Raw genomic sequence first — 18,972 nt, 5'->3', positions numbered from 1 at the left:
AAAAATATTTACTAATTCATTTAAAAGTGATAACCCTTATAGGATAACATAAATAACATTTTTGTGAAAAAAAATTTCAAAAATAATCATTTAGTGAGAAGAGTGGCATTGTTTCACATTTTTGCAAATCTCTTTAATATCCAGCATAATGGAAAAAAGCTGAATTCTCATACCTGCTTCTGTATACTGGATTCTCATCTTGTTTTAGTTGAAATATATGAAGAAAATGTGGCCTCATATTGATATGTAGTTAGAAAAGGGAGGGGTATTTTAATAGCCTTTTATGATCTTGCAGATAAGCTTTACTACTATACCAAAACTCAGTGAGTGGTGGTTTCTTAAAGGTTAGTTGCAATGTAGAATCTGATAAACATGTTAGTGATCTTTTTGTACTCTGTTACATTAAAATCCTTTGGTCTTTGAATCTTTCCCTATGAACAGATCTTTCACCCATGCATGATGTTGTAACATCATGCACTGATCATTTAGAAAATATTGGTTCGCTGAGGTATGCGAATTTTCTAAATGTTACCACAGCATTACACAACGTCAGAAATATGTATTCATTAATATCCACACTGATCTCACCAGAAAAGTCTTGAGTATTGGAAAAGTGTCAAATGCCCAGTGACGGAGTTTGGATACAAGTTTTCTAAAATTCTGCTTTTCACTTGGAAGCTCAAATTTTATCCTTGGCAACAAAAACTATTTCTTGAAGCAACAGGCTGTCTCCCTTTATATTTTCAGAAAGACAAGTCTGAGCAACCCTAGTTTGTCAATCGTCCTTTGGTGTTTCATAAGAAGCGAGTTCAGCTCAAACTCAAAGCAGTGCTTTTCCTCCAGAAAAACATCATCACTGCAGTATGCGGCAGGAATGTTCTGTGTGTGCTTTCCATTTCATTCCACAGAATATTAAAAAGATGTGTACTCGGCCAGGCGCGGTGGCTCACACCTGTAATCCCGGCACTTTGGGAGGCCAAGGCAGGTGGATCACCTGAGGTCAGGAGTTCAAGACCAGCCTGATCAGCATGGTAAAACCCCGTCTCTACTAAAAATACAAAAAATTAGTGGGGTGTGGTGGCAGGTGCCTGTAATCCCAGCTACTTGGGAGGCTGAGGCAGGAGAATCACTTGAACCCAGGAGGCAGAGGTTGCAGTGAGCCAAGATCAAGCCATTGCACTCCAGCCTGCGTGACGAGCAAACTCCACCTCAAAAAAAAAAAAAAAAAATTTACTCAAGGGTAAAAGTTTAATAAAATTAATACTTTTTACTAGTCATCATGACATTCTTGAGTTTTTTGTTTTTTACTGTGAGCCTGCAGCAGTGAAAAGTACAGTAACTAGCAGTACCGTTTAGGACCACTCCCTTGATCCAAACCAGAATGCTGGGCATGTTGCACACCATTGCTTTGCTCCATTGGCAAAAATGTCAACAGAGTGACATTTTAGTCCCAGTTTTAGGATTAAGAAAACACGGTGGCTCACGCCTGTAATCCCAGTACTTTGGGAGGCCGGGTGGATCACAAGGTCAGGAGATTGAGACCATCTTGGCTAATACGGTGAAACCCCATCTCTACTAAAAATACAAAAAAAAAAAAAGAAAAAAGAAAAATTCCGGGCGTGGTGGTGGGCACCTGTAGTCCTAGCTACCTGGGAGGCTGAGGCAGGAGAATGGCGTGAACCTGGGAGGCGGAGCTTGCAGTGAACTGAGCTCATGCCACTGCACTCCAACCTGGGCAACAGAGTGAAACTCCCAACTCAAAAAAAAAAAAACAAACAGTTTTGACCCTGAAAGGGTCTCAGGAACCCTAGGGATCCACAGACCACACTTTGAGAACTGCTGACCTAAAACCTGTGGTCACCTACCTCATTGGATTGTTTAGGGGATTATGTAAAATAGTAAAATTCAAGGAATGGTTCCTGACATATAGTAAGTTATATGGTATAATATAGTAAACGTTATACGTTTACTGTACATAGTAAATGTTAACTATTACTACTATTATAAATTGAAATATGTATATATGGGAAGAGAAGAAGGCTAGAGGGGACAGAAAGCCATCTAACATTTATTTAACATATTTTATATGTCATTCATTATTCTAGGTGTTTTACGTTCATCCACATAAAACATCACGGTTGTTCAATCCACAAAAGAACCCTGAAAGGAAGTAAATCCTCCATTTTACAGATAAGAAAATAGGCTTAGAGAGATTAAACGTTTTATTCAAGGTCACAGGGCTAAAAGAGTAGCAGAATTCTCAGTCACTTGATTCTGCTTATCAGACACAGGAGTAGGACTTCAGGTTAGGAAGAAGGGACTAGAAGTTGACCAGGAGGGAGATCTACACTCTCAAGTTTAGGACAAAGAGAACTGCCTAAACCCTGCTGGCTTCATGTATTCATTTGAGAAGTGTGGATTTTAAAGTCTCGGCCTTCTCCCTTGTTCCTAAGAGGAAGCCCAAGAAGAGACATTCTGTTTTAGAAAACCACTGTCTGAGGAAGTGAAGGCATTGAATGAGTAGCCTTAGTATCTGACACTCTGAAGCCCATATGGAAGTATAACCATACTCTCAGAGAGGTGCAAGGAAGCATAGATCCCTCTGTTAACCAGCTGTCAGCTGACCTATAACTATCCTAGTGTCATTAACCTACACAAAAACTGGAGGTAATTAAGTATGAATTATTGCTGTTACAATCAAGCCATAATTTACACATCCAAATGGGTATTTTACTTTTCAAAGCTGTCCTCCTGGGGGTCTGTATATTTAACTCTGCTGCTTCACTTAAAATGGACATGGAAATTCTCTTTCAGAATTGCATCTTCTTCCTTTCAACATAGTTTCAAATTTTAGAAGCAGCCACAAGTCGTTTGAATTCAAATATGATACCTAATTTGATTTAAGAATAGAACATAATTGGCTAATCTCATTTTTTTTTTTTTTTTTTTTTTGAGATGGAGTCTGGCTCTGTCGCCCAGGCTGGAGTGCAGTGGCCGGATCTCAGCTCACTGCAAGCTCCGCCTCCCGGGTTTACGCCATTCTCCTGCCTCAGCCTCCGGAGTAGCTGGGACTACAGGCGCCCGCCACCTCGCCCGGCTAGTTTTTTTGTATTTTTTAGTAGAGACGGGGTTTCACCGTGTTCGCCAGGATGGTCTCGATCTCCTGACCTCGTGATCCGCCCGTCTCGGCCTCCCAAAGTGCTGGGATTACAGGCTTGAGCCACCGCGCCCGGCCTGGCTAATCTCAAATGTTAGGTTTTTGGAAATAATTTAGTCAGTTCAGAATAAAACATGTTTTTCGCTTTTTGGTGGTGTTGAGCACCTATTTATTCAGGCATTGTTACAGCTGCTTGGTCCTTAAGAATTTATGTGAAGACCATTTTCAAACTGGAGTTCCTAAAATGCTTTGATTAAGGGGAGCATCACATTGAAATGAATGTACAGCATTGAAGGACATTGTATTGAAATGTCTAAGCCCGTGTATATTTGTAAAATTCTTACCACGTTATAGTAACCTTGTATGTAACTTACTAGAATCCACAACTAAATCAATTCATATACAAAGTGAACATTTCTGAGTGTCAGGCACTATGGCAGATAGCAAAAATACAAAACCTAAACTGAAGGAGATATAAAGTCATGGAACACAGGCAAATCCATCTAACTAGGAACATATGAATGATTTAACAGGAAGGCACTATCTATTCTGTTACAGCCAAATCTTACTTTGGGTTTTTATTTTTAAACATCTAATTTGAGAATAGATGTATATTTACCACATGCATTGTTCTGGAAACTTAAAAAAGTTATATCCAGAGTAGAAGGTGTTCCAGCACAGTCTCTGAGGGTGGAGCAGAACCAGCCATCAATCCTTTTTTCCACCCTCTGGGAGGTGGAATGTCTGTCTACACTGGGGGTTCAGTGGACCTAAGTTCTCGGTGAGGTACAACTTTGCCATACAGTACTGTTTATTTCTATTTGATTTGGATTTTAGAATATGAAGTGGCATCTGAATTGCTAGAATTTAGTAGTTTCTAGCGTAGGAAAGAAAATCCACACGAGATCCTGCAAGCCAGATGATGCCCAATGTATCTAATTGCTAAACAAAGCAAAAGGCAGCAGCTTTGAACTATTAAAATACAGAATGTTTAAGTTACAAAATCCTACACACATTCAAACTGGGCAACAAGAGAGTCCTGTGATTAGCTCTACTCTCAGAGCCAGAGTCTGCAAGAGTAAGAAATGCTTCAGGAAGTCCCACCAGGCAGGGCTGAGGCCAAGGCCAATACCAGTTCTGAAGGCTGTCACTCCTTTCCAAGGGGTAGACCTTAGTAACACAGTCACCCAGTTGGTAGCGGAGCTGGAACTCAAACCCAGCCCACATTGAGCTTGAGGCGGGGGGATATTCTGTTCTACATGACATAAACAAGTATTGTCCCCAAGGGAGTCAGAACCCTGAATAAACAGAAAGAAGGGAAGGTCACTGACCCTACTTTGGGTTTCTCACTTCACGGCAAGAGACATACCATATATCTAGTATAGGACAACACAGGTACACGCAAAGCTTTAGTGCAGCTACACAAGGCTTGACCCGATATGCTGACACAAACCCCACAGAGGCTGGCAGGAGCTGGTAGAGCTGCTTAGCTTCCTCAGTGCTGTGGTGAAACACAGGCTGTCTTGCCCCACAGAGCATCTGGAAAGAAGATGTATGAGAGCGACCACATCAGGCAGTAAAAAGCAGACAGAGACAGTGGGGAGAAAAACAGCATGATGACACCTGGAAGAAGAAAAAGTGCAGACACTCAATTTCTAGAAAGCTGTCTTCTATGCTTTCTACCCTCTGCTCTCCCGTCCCCACCCTCCCATTCTTTATTTTTCACCCACAGTGCCTAAGAAACAAAAAGAGACAGGAGCCCTGTCTTCAAGTTCAGTTTGATAGAGATAGGTAAGTAACTAAAGAAGTATAGCCCAATGCAGTCTCAGGTTCCATTGTGTCAAATTCACATCAGAAGTTCCAGCCAAGAATAAATCTGAATTGCCTTTGTTAGGGAAAACAAAACAAGACAAAAACCGAAAAACTCTTGTTAGGAAAAAAAAACTTCCTCATTGTTTTAAATTTAACATGTGATAATGACCAATGCAATATGGTATGTATGCAGAAAAGAGTTTACATGCAGGCCCGAGACTGTTATCCTCAGAAAGGCCTTCTTGCAAGGCTGGCCCTTGGCTGATGGCTGGAAACTTGAATAGTAAACAGTTCCCCAGACCAACATAAAACTTTCCCCAACTGATAAGAGTGTCTCACTGTTCCTGGACTGTCCATATAAGCACAGTGGTAACACCTGCTTTCCTTCTGGGAGTCTGGAATTTTCGTATGTGGTAGGCACAGGGTGCTGACGTGACCATCCCCCAGTAAAATCTTGGGCACTGAGTCTCTGATCAGTTTCCCTGGTAGACAACACTTTATTGTATTATCACAATTCAGTGCTGAGGAATTAAGTGCATCTCGTGTGACTCTACTGGGAGAGGACTCTCTGAAGCTTGCACCTGGTTTCCCCTGAACTTTGTCCCATGCACCTTTTCCCTTTGCTGAGTTTGCTTTGTATCCTTTTGCGGAAATCAATCTTAGCCACGAGTACAACAACAAGCTGAGTCCTGTGAGTCTTCTCAGAGGTGGTCTTGGGGACTCCCAACACAATTTGCCTCTCAGATTCGCCACCAAAAGACAAAAGAGCACTCACGTTTGTGGAATATCTATTTTGCACTAGACATTCTGCTAGATATGTATATATATATATATTTTTTTTTTTGAGACGGAGTCTCGCTCTGTCACCCAGGCTGGAGTGCAGTGGCCGGATCTCAGCTCACTGCAAGCTCCGCCTCCCGGGTTCACGCCATTCTCCTGCCTCAGCCTCCCAAGTAGCTGGGACTACAGGTGCCCGCCACCTCGCCTGGCTAGTTTTTTGTATTTCTTAATAGAGACGGGGTTTCACCGTGTTAGCCAGGATGGTCTCGATCTCCTGACCTCGTGATCCGCCCGTCTCGGCCTCCCAAAGTGCTGGGATTACAGGCTTGAGCCACCGCGCCCGGCCTAGATATGTATATTTTTTTCATTTACACTTCACAATAATCCCGTGGTTTAGAACTAAGTCTGTTTTTCATAAGAAGAAACAGAAGTAACCCATGCAAGGTCCTGATTCAAACCCACTTCTGTTTGACTCTTAAAAACTAGACACACTGCCTCAGGGAGCTCAAACAGAGGACAAAGAGAGTATGAGCCAATGGTATTTCCATGGGAATGATCACCATGTATCCTGTAAGAGAAATCAGAACATATGATCTGATAGAAGACCGCTTCTAGGAGTAAGAAGCAGTTAACGATACGCATGGGCATTTTGGAATACTGCATTTCAAGAATAGTCATTGATCTGTTGAGACAAAAAGACAATCGTGAAAACCAGAGTTGTCTTGGAAAGTACCTGCCCAGTGCGTTGGCTCATGCCTGTAATCTCAGCACTTTGGGCGGCCAAGGCAGGAGGATTGCTTGAGTCCAGGAATTTGAGATCAGCCTGGACAAAAGAGTGAGACCCCGTCTCTACCGTATATATATGATACTGGGGTACTCTCTGTAAAAAAAAAAAAAAAAAAAAAAAAAAAAGAGTATATCCTAAGGTCTCAGAGTGCTGGTCACAGGCCAGTTCTCAGACGTACGAAGCTCTGTGGGGTAGAAGGGATCTCAGTCTAAGAAGGCGACTGGCTGCACTCCAAATAAAAGGAATGTCCACAGCAGCCATTTTGAAATCTACCCAGTAGGGCTCTGGTATTAACTGTTGTCAAAATCTGTAAGGTGCAGTTTCCTCCTTTACTCACACAGCAGGATAATCTGAGGAAGGCTGAGGCCAAGTATGTGGTTTACTTTGAGACAAGGGGGATCAGTAGTATCCACAGGAGTGAAGAACACTAAGAAATACTACTGTTATGAGATAGGAGAAGGGGAGGTGGAGGAGAAGAACGAGGCTAGAAATGGACACATCTGTACCAAAGGATTTATATTTATTATCTCATTTAATCTCAGTAATCCTGCAAAGTAGGGATTAGTGGCTTCGTTTTACAGATGAAGAAAATTGAGCTCAAAACAGTGAGGTATTAGCCCAAGTTCATACAACTAATATGTGCTAGAGTTAGAGCTTGGGCTCAGGTCTTCCTGAGAAGCTTCCAAACCCAGAAGCTTCTCACCACCGTTCTGCCTCTGCCACCTAAGGCGTAGGAGGAGCCAGCTCCTGGAACTTGGATAGGGCTGTTGGTGCTAATGTTACAAAAGGTATAAACCTTAAGAGAAAGGTCAGGATGAAACCGAAGACCCTATAAACTAGAGTGGACTCACACGGGAATAAAGGAAGGAACTCTGTATCCCCATAGATGTTTGTCTTGTTTACAGGAGCACATTTTAAGAGAAGAAAAGCTGATATTCCTTGAAGGAAGCCCTAAATCAGGGGAAGCTCTAGGGAGACTTCTGCAAGGTGCCAGTGTGACCAGGAACTCAGGGCCTGGAACCCAGTGCTCAGTTACTTCAACCCCAACCCTAAGAGTCATCCATGTCTCCTCCTCCTTCCTCAATGTCAATTCTATTTCCAACATTTATCTCAAATCCATTCACTTCTCTTTATCTCCACTGCCACCATCACCTCTCATCTGAACAAAAAGTTTGTTTTCCTACTTACATTCTCAGGCCTACAATCTATTCTTCACATTGCAGTCAAAGTGATCATTGAAAACTGCTGCTCCAGCCATGCCAGTTCCCTGCATAAATCCCTTTAGAAGGTCCTCATTTGCCTTTGGTCTCAAATCCCAAATCCTGCCAGGTCTGCTCACCTCATGGCCTCAGTCTTCGCCACTGGCTGTCTCAGCAAGTTTCAGCCACATTGCTCCACTAATGTGTCCAGCCCCTGTGGCCTCAAAGCCATCACAACTGTTCCTCTTCCTGAACCTCCTGAACCTCCCCATCCCCACCTGGCCACTCCTCTTGTAGGTCTCACTTAAATGACACCTGCTTAAGGATCCTTTCCTTCCCTTCAGATCATCCCAGCCTGAAGTAGGTCACCCTCTGACACTCTCTCAGAGCACCATGCACTTGCATAATACATACAGTAAAACTATGTTTCTAGTTATTTCTGCCATCATTTGTTTGGTATCTGTCTCCCCTGTGATCAGGCTCTAGATTCAGAGGCAGGGACTGTTTGCCTAGTTTACCAATTTGATTTCCAGTACCTGGCACACGGGGGGTGCTTCCTAAATCTCTTTTGAACTTATTAACATTTAGCAAATAGATACTGAGCACCTACCATGTGATTGACACACTTCTAGGCACTGGGGATTATATTAATAGCATGAATAAAAGAGAGTCCTCTATTGGGGGGTTGGTTTAGTGTTTATAGACAATAAGAAAACTAGAAAGTATGTCAGATGATCATCAGTTCTATGGGGAAAAATAAAGCAGAACAAGGGAGATAGAAAAATGCTGGGGTGAGGTACAGTGGCAATAAGCAACAGTGATAACAAACGGGCCATAGTGACATTTTCACTCACCTCCCATGTAAACCAATTTTTTCCAGTTCTCAGACTCCAGGATTTTGTCATATGGATAGTAGCTCTGGTCCATCATGAAGAGAATCATGAGTGAGGCCATGCAGCAGAGGATGAACCTGTTGCCTTTGGTCAGAAGAGAGGTGGAAGCCAAGATGCAGGAAGCATAGGGGCAGGGTAGACCCTTGTATGTGGAGGGGACTCCTGCCGGGAAGAACACTGGAGATTAGCTGCTTCCCTGTGCTCTAAAGATACCAAAATGACGCAGGCCCCTCTCTCTTTGGGTATTCCCCTACCCAGGATACAATATTCCCTTAAACCCAAAGGCAGTGGCAGGCTGAAAATCATTTATTCACAAAGATGATGCATGGGTTTTACATTGGGTTTCCAAGGGAAAGCAGACAGCCAGCTAGGACCAGGGTGTGCCCTGGCTCCTAGGAAGTCTCTGCTTTGAGACCTGCTAGTCTAAGTCCTGTGCTGTATCTGCTCTCCCTCACTTTGTGACCTTAGGCAAGACAATTTCTCTCACTGGAGCATGGTTTCTCCATCTGTTTTCAGGAACTAGAATATACCTCCAGTTCTAGTCCAAGAATCAGTGTGCTCCATCCAAATGTCACAGGTCATGCATTGAGAAAGAGGTACAGCTGCTCCAAGAAACAAAAGCCCTTGCCTCCCAGCCCAGGGCTCTGCCAATGCAGCCTGCAGCCTTCAATGAGCATGAGGCATGGGGCATGCAAGGAGGAAGGAAGAGGAGCTCCAAAAAAGGAGTCAGTAACTGCACCCCAGGCTTCTGGCATCCGACAGCTCCCCGTTCTGTGCTCCCCTGCCCTCTGTTCTAAGGCAACCTTGGTTCCACTCACCAGGTGAATAAAAGCACAAATGGAAAGAAGCAGCTGACACATAGATGATGGCCAGGATCCCACTCAGAAGTCCATCCACGCCTAGGAGCAGAGCAGAGGCCAGGCCGAAGGTGGTGAAGACGGCAAAGTCATTCAGCTCAGCTCCTGCCCCAGAGGGCCCAAAGTTAGAAGAACTTATACTCCCATGTCTTGCACCTTAGTCCCCCTCTAGTAGGGGAGCTGGGGTAGTGACAAGAGGGGTCCTGAGGTCCCAGAAAGCAACAGCTGCTCCCCTGGGGGGCAGTCTGTAGATCAAAGGCCAGGATTTCCTCCTGGCTCTGCTTTGTTTTGGCCAGTGGCCCTGGGCAAGTATTTCCCTCTCAGATCTTAGTTTTCCTATCCCTTAACATGCAAGGGTTGGGCTACAATCAGATACAAACTGATAAGCTATGGGACTTTTTTCAAGCTAAATCTTACATGGAAGCATTTTACTGTATTTTAAACCAGCTGCTCTGCTGGTTTAATTTTCATCTCCTCTCTGCCAACCTCCTCTCACCCCACCCCTACCCACTTCCACTCCAATACCTGGATGGGTCCAGAACAGGGAAGCAGGGCAGATGAGAAAACTGAAAGCCAGGACAAGGACTGCCCAAAGGTCGATAAGTGAGCCAGCAGAGGAGCTGGAGCTGGACTGCGGGGCTCTTGAACTCCTGCTCCAGGGCTGCTGCTGCTGCTCTCGGGGGGGTGTGAACAGGGGTGGATGCCTGATGAAGGCCTGCGGGATGTTAAGAGGATGGACGAAGGGGTGACCCCAGATGGATGCTACTGGGGACAAGGATTAGGGGCCTGGGGCCTGAACTCACCCCATTTGGAGCAGATGTTGATGTGGCTGGTCATTGCCCTGACTGCCATGTCCAACAGGAAGCTGACAAGGAGCATCCAGGAGGCATAGTGGCATTTCCTAAAGTGCAGGCCAGCAAGCCCGAATGGGGAAGCACTTTCGCAGTCTCCACTGGAGACTCTCCCCCGCCCCCCATTAGTATATTAGTATACACTAATATACTTCCTACATACCTCCCACACTTGCACACACACACACACATCCCTTCATGTCCCCCACACTCACATCCTTTCTGATATATGCTGCTTTTCACACCACACATGCACACACACACGCCTACATCCCTCACAAACTCAATCTACAGTCTTAAAGGGGTGCCCCAAATCCCCTAGAACATCACTGAGATCCCTTCCAACTCTAACTTCCAGGCATTTTTGATGGCACAGGGGACCTAGGTTCTAGCCCAGCCTCTGCCACCATCTCTCTATGAATTATTAGCTAAATCACTACCCCATCTCTAGGCTTGTTCCCCCATCTGTAAAATGAGGAGTGTGTGCTAAATGATTTGTTTAATAGATACAAACATATTCAGATGACCTGTTTCTCCTTGTGTGAGTTTTGGTAACTTATGTCTTTTTTTTTTTTTTTTTTTTTTTGAGACAGAGTCTAGCTCTGTTGCCCAGGCTGGAGTGCAGTGGTGTGATCTCGGCTCACTGCAAGCTCTGCATCCAGGGTTCACGCCATTCTCTTGCCTCAGCCTCCCAAATAGCTGGGACTACAGGTGCCCGCCACCACACCCGGCTAATTTTTTTGTATTTTTAGTAGAGACAGGGTTTCACCATGTTAGCCAGGATGGCCTCGATCTCCTGACCTCGTGATCCACCCGCCTCGGTCTCCTAAAGTGCTGCGATTACAGGCGTGAGCCACCGCGCCTGGCAACTTATGTCTTTTAAGGGATTGATTATTTTCAGCTACGATATCAAATTTGTGGGCAGAGGCTTGTTCATAGCATTCCTTTATTATACTTTTAATGTCTGTGGAATCAGTAGTAATGACCCTTGTTTTATTTCTGATATTGGTAATTTCTGTCTTTTCATTTTTTTAACTTGGTTAGCTTGGCTAGAGGTTTATCGATTTTATTGATCTCAAAGAACCAGCTTTTGGTTTCATTGATTTTTCTCTATTAATTTCTTGTTTTCAATTTCTTTGATTGCCACTCTAATTTTTATTTTATTTTTTGAGATGGAGTCCCTCTGCTGCCCAGGCTGGAATGCAGTGGTGTGATCTCCGCTCACTGCAACCTCTGCCTCTCAGGTTCGAGCGATTCTCCTGCCTCAGCCTCCCAAGTAGCTGGGATTACAGGTATGTGCCACCACACCCGGCTAATTTTTGTATTTTTAGTAGAGATGGTGTTTCACCATGTTGGCCAGGCTGGTCTTGAACTCCTGACCTCAAGTGATCCACCTGCTTCAGCTTCCCAAAGTGCTGGAACTACAGGCATGAGCCACTGCACCCGGCCTAATTTTTACTTTTTACTTTTTATGCTTACTTTGGATTTAGTTTGCTTTTCTTTTTCTAGTTTCCTAAGGTTAAAGCTTAAATTATGGATTTTAAATCTTTCTTTTTTGAATGTATGCATTCAATGAAATAAATTTCCCTCAAAGCAAAGCACTGCTTTCCCTGCATCCTATAAGCTTTGATAAATCGTGTTTTCATTTTTTTAGTTCAAAACATTTTTAATGTTTCGTGAGACTTCTTTTATCCATGTGTCATTTAGAAGTGTGTTGTTTAATCTCCATATATTTCAGGATTTTTCAGCTATCTTTCTGTTATTGACTTCTAGTTCATTTCCATGTGGGCTGAGAGTATGCTTCTTTTAAATTTGTTAAGGTATGTTTTTATGGCCCAGAATGTGATCTGTCCAAGTGAGCTGGAGAAGAATGTGTACTCTGCATGGTTGGATGAAGTACTCTATAGATGTCCATTTTATCCAGGTGACCAATGGTGTTGCTGACTTCAACTATGTCTTTGCTGATTTTCTGCCTGCTGGATCTGTCAGTTTCTGATAGAGGGGTGTGGAAATCTCCAACCTTGATAGTGGACTCATCAACTGTCCTTGCAGTTCTATTAGTTTTTGTCTCATGTATTTTGATGCTTTAAATTATTTCCATGAGCTCTTTCAGATCCCACATTCTTGATTCTGTGCCTCCATCCAGCACCTGTCCCCAGGTCCCTCTAAAAGCTGCCACCACAGCTCCAAGCAAACCTGCCCTGAGAGGCCCGTTCTCAAGTCTGCACCCGGATTGCAATGCTTAGGCAGCCCAGAAGAAGCAAAGGGCCTGACCTAGACCTCAGCTGTCTCCAAACAACCACAGCATTTCCTTTGTTTAGACCCAGTCCTATGTATCTAAAGGGGACTGAAGCTAAATAAAAATACTCAGGGCACCATTATGGCAAAAAAACAACACTCCCAGATAATTAGGCTGAACTAAGAAGATAAAGTTTTCTGGGCTGGGCACAGTGGCTCACGTTTGTAATCCCAGCACTTTGGGAGGCCTAGGCAGGTGGATCACTTGAGCCCAGGTGTTTGAGACCAGCCTGGGCAATATAGTGAGACCTCATCTCTAAAAAAAACAAACAAAAAAAAAAGTTTCTTTAAAAAAGATATTTTCTGCTGTAGGTGTGCCCTACTTTATTATAGTCGAAAAACCAAGACTTTAGAGAATCACAAAAATTTCCAGCTGCAAGGGAGCTTAAACATCATCAGGTAAAGTCATCTTATTTTATGGATGAGAAACAAATCCAAAGAGAAGTCACTTGCTGATGGTTATAGACAATCGAGTAGATTAGGAGGATGTTACCTGCATCATAAAGGATTTATCTTTAAAGGACTGATATCCCAAAAACATTGAAATGGGATTCAACTTACAGAAATAGAATTTGCTTTCAACATTTTGGGGGAACATATGCATGTCTCAGACCTTCCAGAACAGTGCTAATTTCAAATATTCTGCCAGGTCGTATGATCTAAGAATTAGAAAATATGAACTGTGGCCTACCCAAAGATTGTATAAAGGCCACCAGAACAGAATCTCTTGACTTTCTCATAAAAACCATTCTAGACTGCCACAGCTGGAATGAACTGGTAGAGTCTGGGATCTTGGCTCTTTGACTCCTAAGCCACTGCACTTTCCCCGGGTACACTGTGGATTCCTGTGCCTCAGTGCCTGCTCTCTAGACTCTCCCTCTCCTTCCCTCATGCCATTGGCTCCAGCTCTTGGCTAAGAGCTCGCTGGGCCCCAGACCTACCTGCTGAAGCTGAAGATGATGGAGAAGAGCCCCAGGACCATGTTGGCCAGAGATAAGGCATTGGTAACATCCTTCCAGGAAACCTCATTTATCTGGGAATGGCTCTGGTCATGGCTCAGGAAGAAACTGGTACCCTTACCTGGGGCCCAAGAGAGAGGGGCAAAGGGTTCCCAAGGTCAAGGAGTCCCAGAAGAGGTTCCCAGGGACCTGTTCCACTAGACCTCATCCCAAAATGGCACCCTCCCTACATTCGGTTTCACTGGCTGGACTAGACTAAGGGAGACAGGAGGTAGATGAAGGAGACTCAGGAGATGAAGACAAAGGTGCTGAGGATCCAGCGTCTTGGAAAAGCTCAATAGCAGAGTGGGTGAACCAACACAAGCATAGTTTCCACTCCCTCTCTGGCTGCACCTTTGCCCTGCAGCGCAGACATCCCTCCAGTCCATATGCCGACCATCCTGGAGCCCCATGGCCCAGAATGCAGGGGATATGGGCCTTTCTCCCATCTGAGAGGTGGGCCCTTGTCACTGACCAAGGGTTGGCCTGAGAGAGAAGTAGTGCCAGGAAGTCCTGTTGTCCCACAGTTCAAGCTCACTCCTCCTGAAGCACAGGGCTGCAGCCGAGGTGCCTTAAGGTCCTGGGTCTGACAGGCCCCAATCAAAACAGCAGGCCTACTTCCCACAAGGGAAGAGATGACAGATTAAAAATGAATGTGTAGCCGGACACGGTGGCTCATGCCTGTAATCCCAACACTTTGGGAGGCCAAGGCAGGTGGATCACCTGAGGCCAGAAATTCGAGACCAGCCTGGCCAACATGTTGAAACCCCGTCTCTACTAAAAATACAAAAATTAGCTGAGTATGGTGGTGCATGCCTGTAATCCCAGCTACTCAGCTTGAACCTGGGAGGCAGAGATTGCAGTGAGCCGAGATCACACCACTGCACTCCAGCCTGGGTGACCGAGCAAGACTCTGTCTCAAAAAAAAAAAAAAAAAAAAAAAAAGAATGTGTACAACACTGAATAGTTCACAAAGATCGTTTCACCATGTTCTCATTCCCGTGTCTGCTTCTCAGAGCCTGACAACCTCAGGAGATAGTGCTAGAATTCTCCCCTATTTTATGAATGAGGAAACTACGGTTAAAAGAAAGGACGGTATTTGCTCAAAGTCACACAGTAAGTAGAACCAAATCCCATCTGATTCTAAATCTGGTGTTTCTTCTGCTGGAGGCATAGATTTTAGCAGGAGGAGGTATATGGGATGTGGCAGGGAGGGAGCTCGATGGCCAGGTCTGCGAGACAGCAGCAGCCTCCCTGTGTGTGCGGCACCGTCCAGCCTAGGTCCCACAGCGCTCCCAGTCTCTCCCAGTCTCTCCCACAACAGGGAATTGGCTGGCCCTGCCCATCTTCACAGCCTGTCTTATCTCTGCTTTTACTCTAAGACCACATTTGTACACCTTACACATAATCTGCTTGTGCAACTGAGTCTCTTGGAGAAAGAGCCCCATTCCTCCTCAAAACTGAGAAGCCCCACTGGTTGGGGCAAATGTATCAGCCACAAATGTATCACACTGGTTGGGGCAAATGTATCAGCCACAAATAGATCCTGCACTTGAGTAAAATAAACAAGCTTCAAGGTGTTCCCAGATCTGTCTTCTCATTTAATCCTCACCCATTTCAGAGGTGAGGATTAATCTCACCTCTAGCTCTGCCTCCATCCAGCCCCTCTGTTCAGCCCCAGGCCCATCTGGTCTGGACAAAAGCTGAGACAAACCGTGGTCCTTTCTCATTAACCCGCCACAAAGATGCCAGCAGCTGGGAGGGCTGACTTGGAGTTTGGGACTAGAGTTTATCAGGACAGCACTGCTGGGCTCACTGCCTCAGTGGGCCAGCCTCACTCACCAAAGGGGATCAGTAGCTACATGGCCAGAGCCATTGGGATTCCTAAGACCTTCTTATGCCAGAGTCCCTCCAAACCTACGACAGGAAGCAATGCAAGCCAGGGAAATCTGGGAGGGGAAGGGGACAAAGGACTTGCTGCATACTCCCTCCCCGTGAACCTGCTGTAGTGGTCTCTCCTGGGTCTCTGGGATGACCCCAGCGAGATCAAACATCCCAGTGTCTGCTGCTCAGAGTCAGCAGGTGCCCAGGGTCTGTCTACCAGCTGTCAAGCATTGCTGCTGCCTCTGTGCTACTTCACAGCTGGTTAATTTTTAATTAATGGTCAATTGTCTAGTATATTATCTCTTTCGTTATCTCCTCCATTCACAAACCACTTTCACATTTAGGATTTCCACTGGCCCTGTGAGCACTGTCAGGCAAGGGTTCTAATCCCTACTTTCCAGGTAAAGCAAGGAAGACTCAGATGGGAACAACCTAGCTCAGGGTCACACCAGAAGTGGCAGAACAAAACTTACAATTTTGCCTTAAGTGTTCTTTCCCCTGTGCTCTGCTGTCTACCAACCAATAGGACTGAGCATTGTATTGGTTATATGCTGTGCCTGAGTTGGGTGCTGGTAGAAACCTTGGTCCCTGCCATCACAGAGTTTACAACCTATCCAAGGAAACGAGTCTTTTGCATACATGTGGAGACTTAGACTCTATTCATAGTGGTACCTTATCTTACAGATGGGGAAACTGAGGTTCAGGAGAGTTAAGTGACTTGTCCAGTAAATGGTGGAGCCAGGATTTGATTTGGGTCTCCTCTTTCCCAATTAAATGCTGTTTGCAGCAGAATGCACAAGTCCCAGGCGTGAAAGGATGTGGAACTGAGAATAAGGGCTATAGAAGACAACAGAAATAAGGAACCACCCGCCATTCATTCAGCAAATGTTTGGCCAGGGGCAAGATGTGGTGCCTGGTGCTTGGGACACAGAGAAGATTAAGACCAAAGGACACAGTTTAGCCACAGTACCTAACCCTGCACAGAAAAGAGGCGACCAGGCTACTAAGGGAGCACCGAAAAGGGGCTCAGCCTGCCAGGAGGTGAGAAGGCTCCCAGGAGGGGTGAGGGCTGAGGCTTGGCATAGCACCAGACTGCAGGTGATGTGGTCACTCCCCAGCTTTTTGAATGCCCTCAGGATGGAGTCCAACTCCTGTGTTTGGTATGCCAGCTCTGCTCAGCTCTCCCAGCTTCCTCTCAGTCCTCCCCACCCTTCTCAGACCCTCTCTTTGGTCTTGGGTTGGGTAGTGCTCCTCTTTGGGAAGCCCCTCTGACATCCCCCACCCCGCCCCGAGCATGTTAGGTGTCCCTCATCTGTATGGTTTCATCTTCTTGTGCTTACCATGTGATACTTGGCACTCTGTTTTGGCAGAGTTTTGGCACTGCCTACCCTGGGGTTCCTATAGGGGATGCAATTTGAGTGCTGGCCGAGGTCCCTGTGCCCAGTATGAGACCTGACAATAGAAGTTGTTCTGTGTTTGTTAAATTAACATCACAGGTCACTCTGGTGCTTCCCTGAGGCCCTCTGGTTGCACCAAATTTATTGACCCCCCATCTAACCCTGCCCAATGTGGCCTCCAAGAAGCCTTCTCAGATGAACGCCCAACAGTCCAGCCCCTTCCACATACCCAGCAACTACCCAGTTCTTATGATCTTCTACTTACTCATTTTTTAAAATGCTGTTTATTTATTGCTGATGGCTGCTCTGTGTCAGGCCTTGTGTAGGGGGGGATGGGGAGAAGAACAAGAGCCAGGCTGCACCCTCCAGCAACTCAGAGTCTGGTAGAGGAGGCAGCTGTGTGTAGGGACAAGTGTAATGTTGGACAAGGGGATGTGCCAGCTGTTGTGGAGAGACTAAGTCTGGGGTGGGGCAGAGGAAGGTTCCACTCCTGTGGTGACATTTTTCAGGGTCTCTAAGGATGAACAAAGAATTAGGAGGGGCATTCTTGGCCCAGGGAATGAGCCGCAGGTGCGGAAGCACGATGAGGAGCCTGGATCCCTGGATCCTGGAAGAGAGGGGTGACCAGAGGTGACACTGGCAGGTAGGCTGCAGGGGGTGGTCGTGCAGACGTGACCTTGAGTGGCAGCCCGTGGCGGGCACTGTGCTGTTCAGTAAGGGAGCAGAGTCTTGGTCAGACACCGGCAGGGAGCGCAGGGTGGCTTTGAGGGGACAAACTACAGAAAAGGAAACCGGCCAGGAGACGGGAGGGGGTGAAGGGGGGAGAGGGGCGGGGCGGGGGGAGCGTGGACGTGAGGAGGAGAAAAGCAGAGCTGTGACAGTGGGGCTGGAGAGGAGGGGAGAGTTGAGTATGGCTCTGAGGTTTCTAACTGAGTGGTGGGGCGGCGCCTCCGCGGAGTGAAATCATCCAGGCGGACTCTCCAGCAGGTGACACACGTGGCAGACACGGCAACACCGCTCATGCCAGTTCCAGACCCTCTCCCCTCCCAGCCCCCGCTCCTTTCCTGGAGGCTGGAAACCGTCCCCGGCCTCTGGGGACGGGACGTGGTCCCCTGGCCCACTCTGGCTGTCCCAAGGCTGCCCAGGCCGGGCTCCAGCCGCTACCACACCGGGAAGATGGAGCTGGGCTGCTCGCCAACAGCACCCGGGCAGCGGCGCTTCTTGTCCCTTCCACGCGGCCGCGGAGGCTCACCTGGGGGCTCACCCTGGGGACAAGGCATTCCTACATGAGATGGGGGTCCGCCCTTCTGCCCCGTTTCCTGTGCGGTGGAGGGGGCCAGCCCTGAAGAGGAGAGCCTCTTGCTCCCACCCTGGCTCTTAGCTCACAATCCCCAGAGCAGGGGAGGGGTTGCGGGTCTGTAGTCAGGGAGAAGGGCCTCAGTTTCCAGGGGAGCCCAGGTCTTGTTGTAGGGGCGGTGGGGAATGGAGGAGTCCCGGGGGAGGGGACGTCTTCTCTACCTGAGTGAGGCTGGGAAGGCTTCATGGTGGAGACAGCGGCCCCGGCGCGTGGGCCTGGAGTGGGGCGGGAAGTGCGCTGGGGAGGCGAGGCTGTGCCGGGACGCTGGGCCCAGCCTCTGCGGGGCCCCTAGAGGGTAAGCTCCATGCGGGCAGGGCTGCTTGTACGTTTGCTTCGCTGCTGTTCGCTGTGCCTATAAGAAGGGCATAGGCACATAGGAATACTATTTGGATGAATGACAAGCTAAGGAATTTGCACTCAATTCCTGAAGAAAAGTTTTTAAGTAGGAAGGTGACATGGTCAGGTTATTTCAGGAAGACTAACCTGGCAGCCATTGCGGAGGAAGGATCTGCAATCCTGCAGGCCAGGAGGCAGATGAGCAACAGACGGGATTGGAAGAAGGAGCCCCCTCAGGAGCCCATGTGAGATGGACTCCCAGGGGTGAGAGCGGCGAGAGGGAGGGGATAAGAGCTTCTCAGAGGTGACTATCTTTGGCAGTTAGGCTGACAGAGTGTTACACAAAGAAACTTTTTGGTATTGGGT

At 46.6% G+C, this 18,972-nt stretch overlaps 1 protein-coding gene across 1 annotated transcript; it reads right to left on the bottom strand.

Annotated features, from left to right (window-relative positions):
* Positions 1–4,652: 4,652 nt before the first annotated feature.
* Positions 4,653–18,193, bottom strand: TMEM269 (transmembrane protein 269). The gene is made up of 6 exons (XM_025380995.1): positions 18,166–18,193; positions 13,576–13,714; positions 10,289–10,386; positions 9,447–9,590; positions 8,590–8,790; positions 4,653–4,780 (listed from the first exon to the last, which is right to left on the bottom strand). The coding sequence occupies exons 1-6, from the start codon at positions 18,191–18,193 to the stop codon at positions 4,653–4,655; spliced, it is 738 nt and encodes a 245-aa protein (XP_025236780.1).
* Positions 18,194–18,972: the final 779 nt, after the last annotated feature.

Source organism: Theropithecus gelada, chromosome 1 (genome assembly GCF_003255815.1).
Source record: "Theropithecus gelada isolate Dixy chromosome 1, Tgel_1.0, whole genome shotgun sequence".
In the NCBI taxonomy this organism is placed as follows: Eukaryota; Metazoa; Chordata; class Mammalia; order Primates; family Cercopithecidae; genus Theropithecus; species Theropithecus gelada.
Note: the sequence above shows the minus strand (reverse complement) of the source record. Positions and strands in the feature narration are given on the sequence as shown.

What these genes read in the sequence shown, in the direction of transcription:
- TMEM269 (XM_025380995.1), bottom strand. Translation starts at nt 18,193, where the DNA reads ATGCCTTGTCCCCAGGGTGAGCCCCCAG. An exon ending in CAACATCTGCTCCAAATGGG is followed by an intron (nt 9,591 to 10,288) that starts GTGAGTTCAGGC and finishes CCTCTGGGGCAG; the next exon opens with GAGCTGAGCTGAATGACTTT. An exon ending in AAAATTGGTTTACATGGGAG is followed by an intron (nt 4,781 to 8,589) that starts GTGAGTGAAAAT and finishes TTCTTCTTCCAG; the next exon opens with GTGTCATCATGCTGTTTTTC.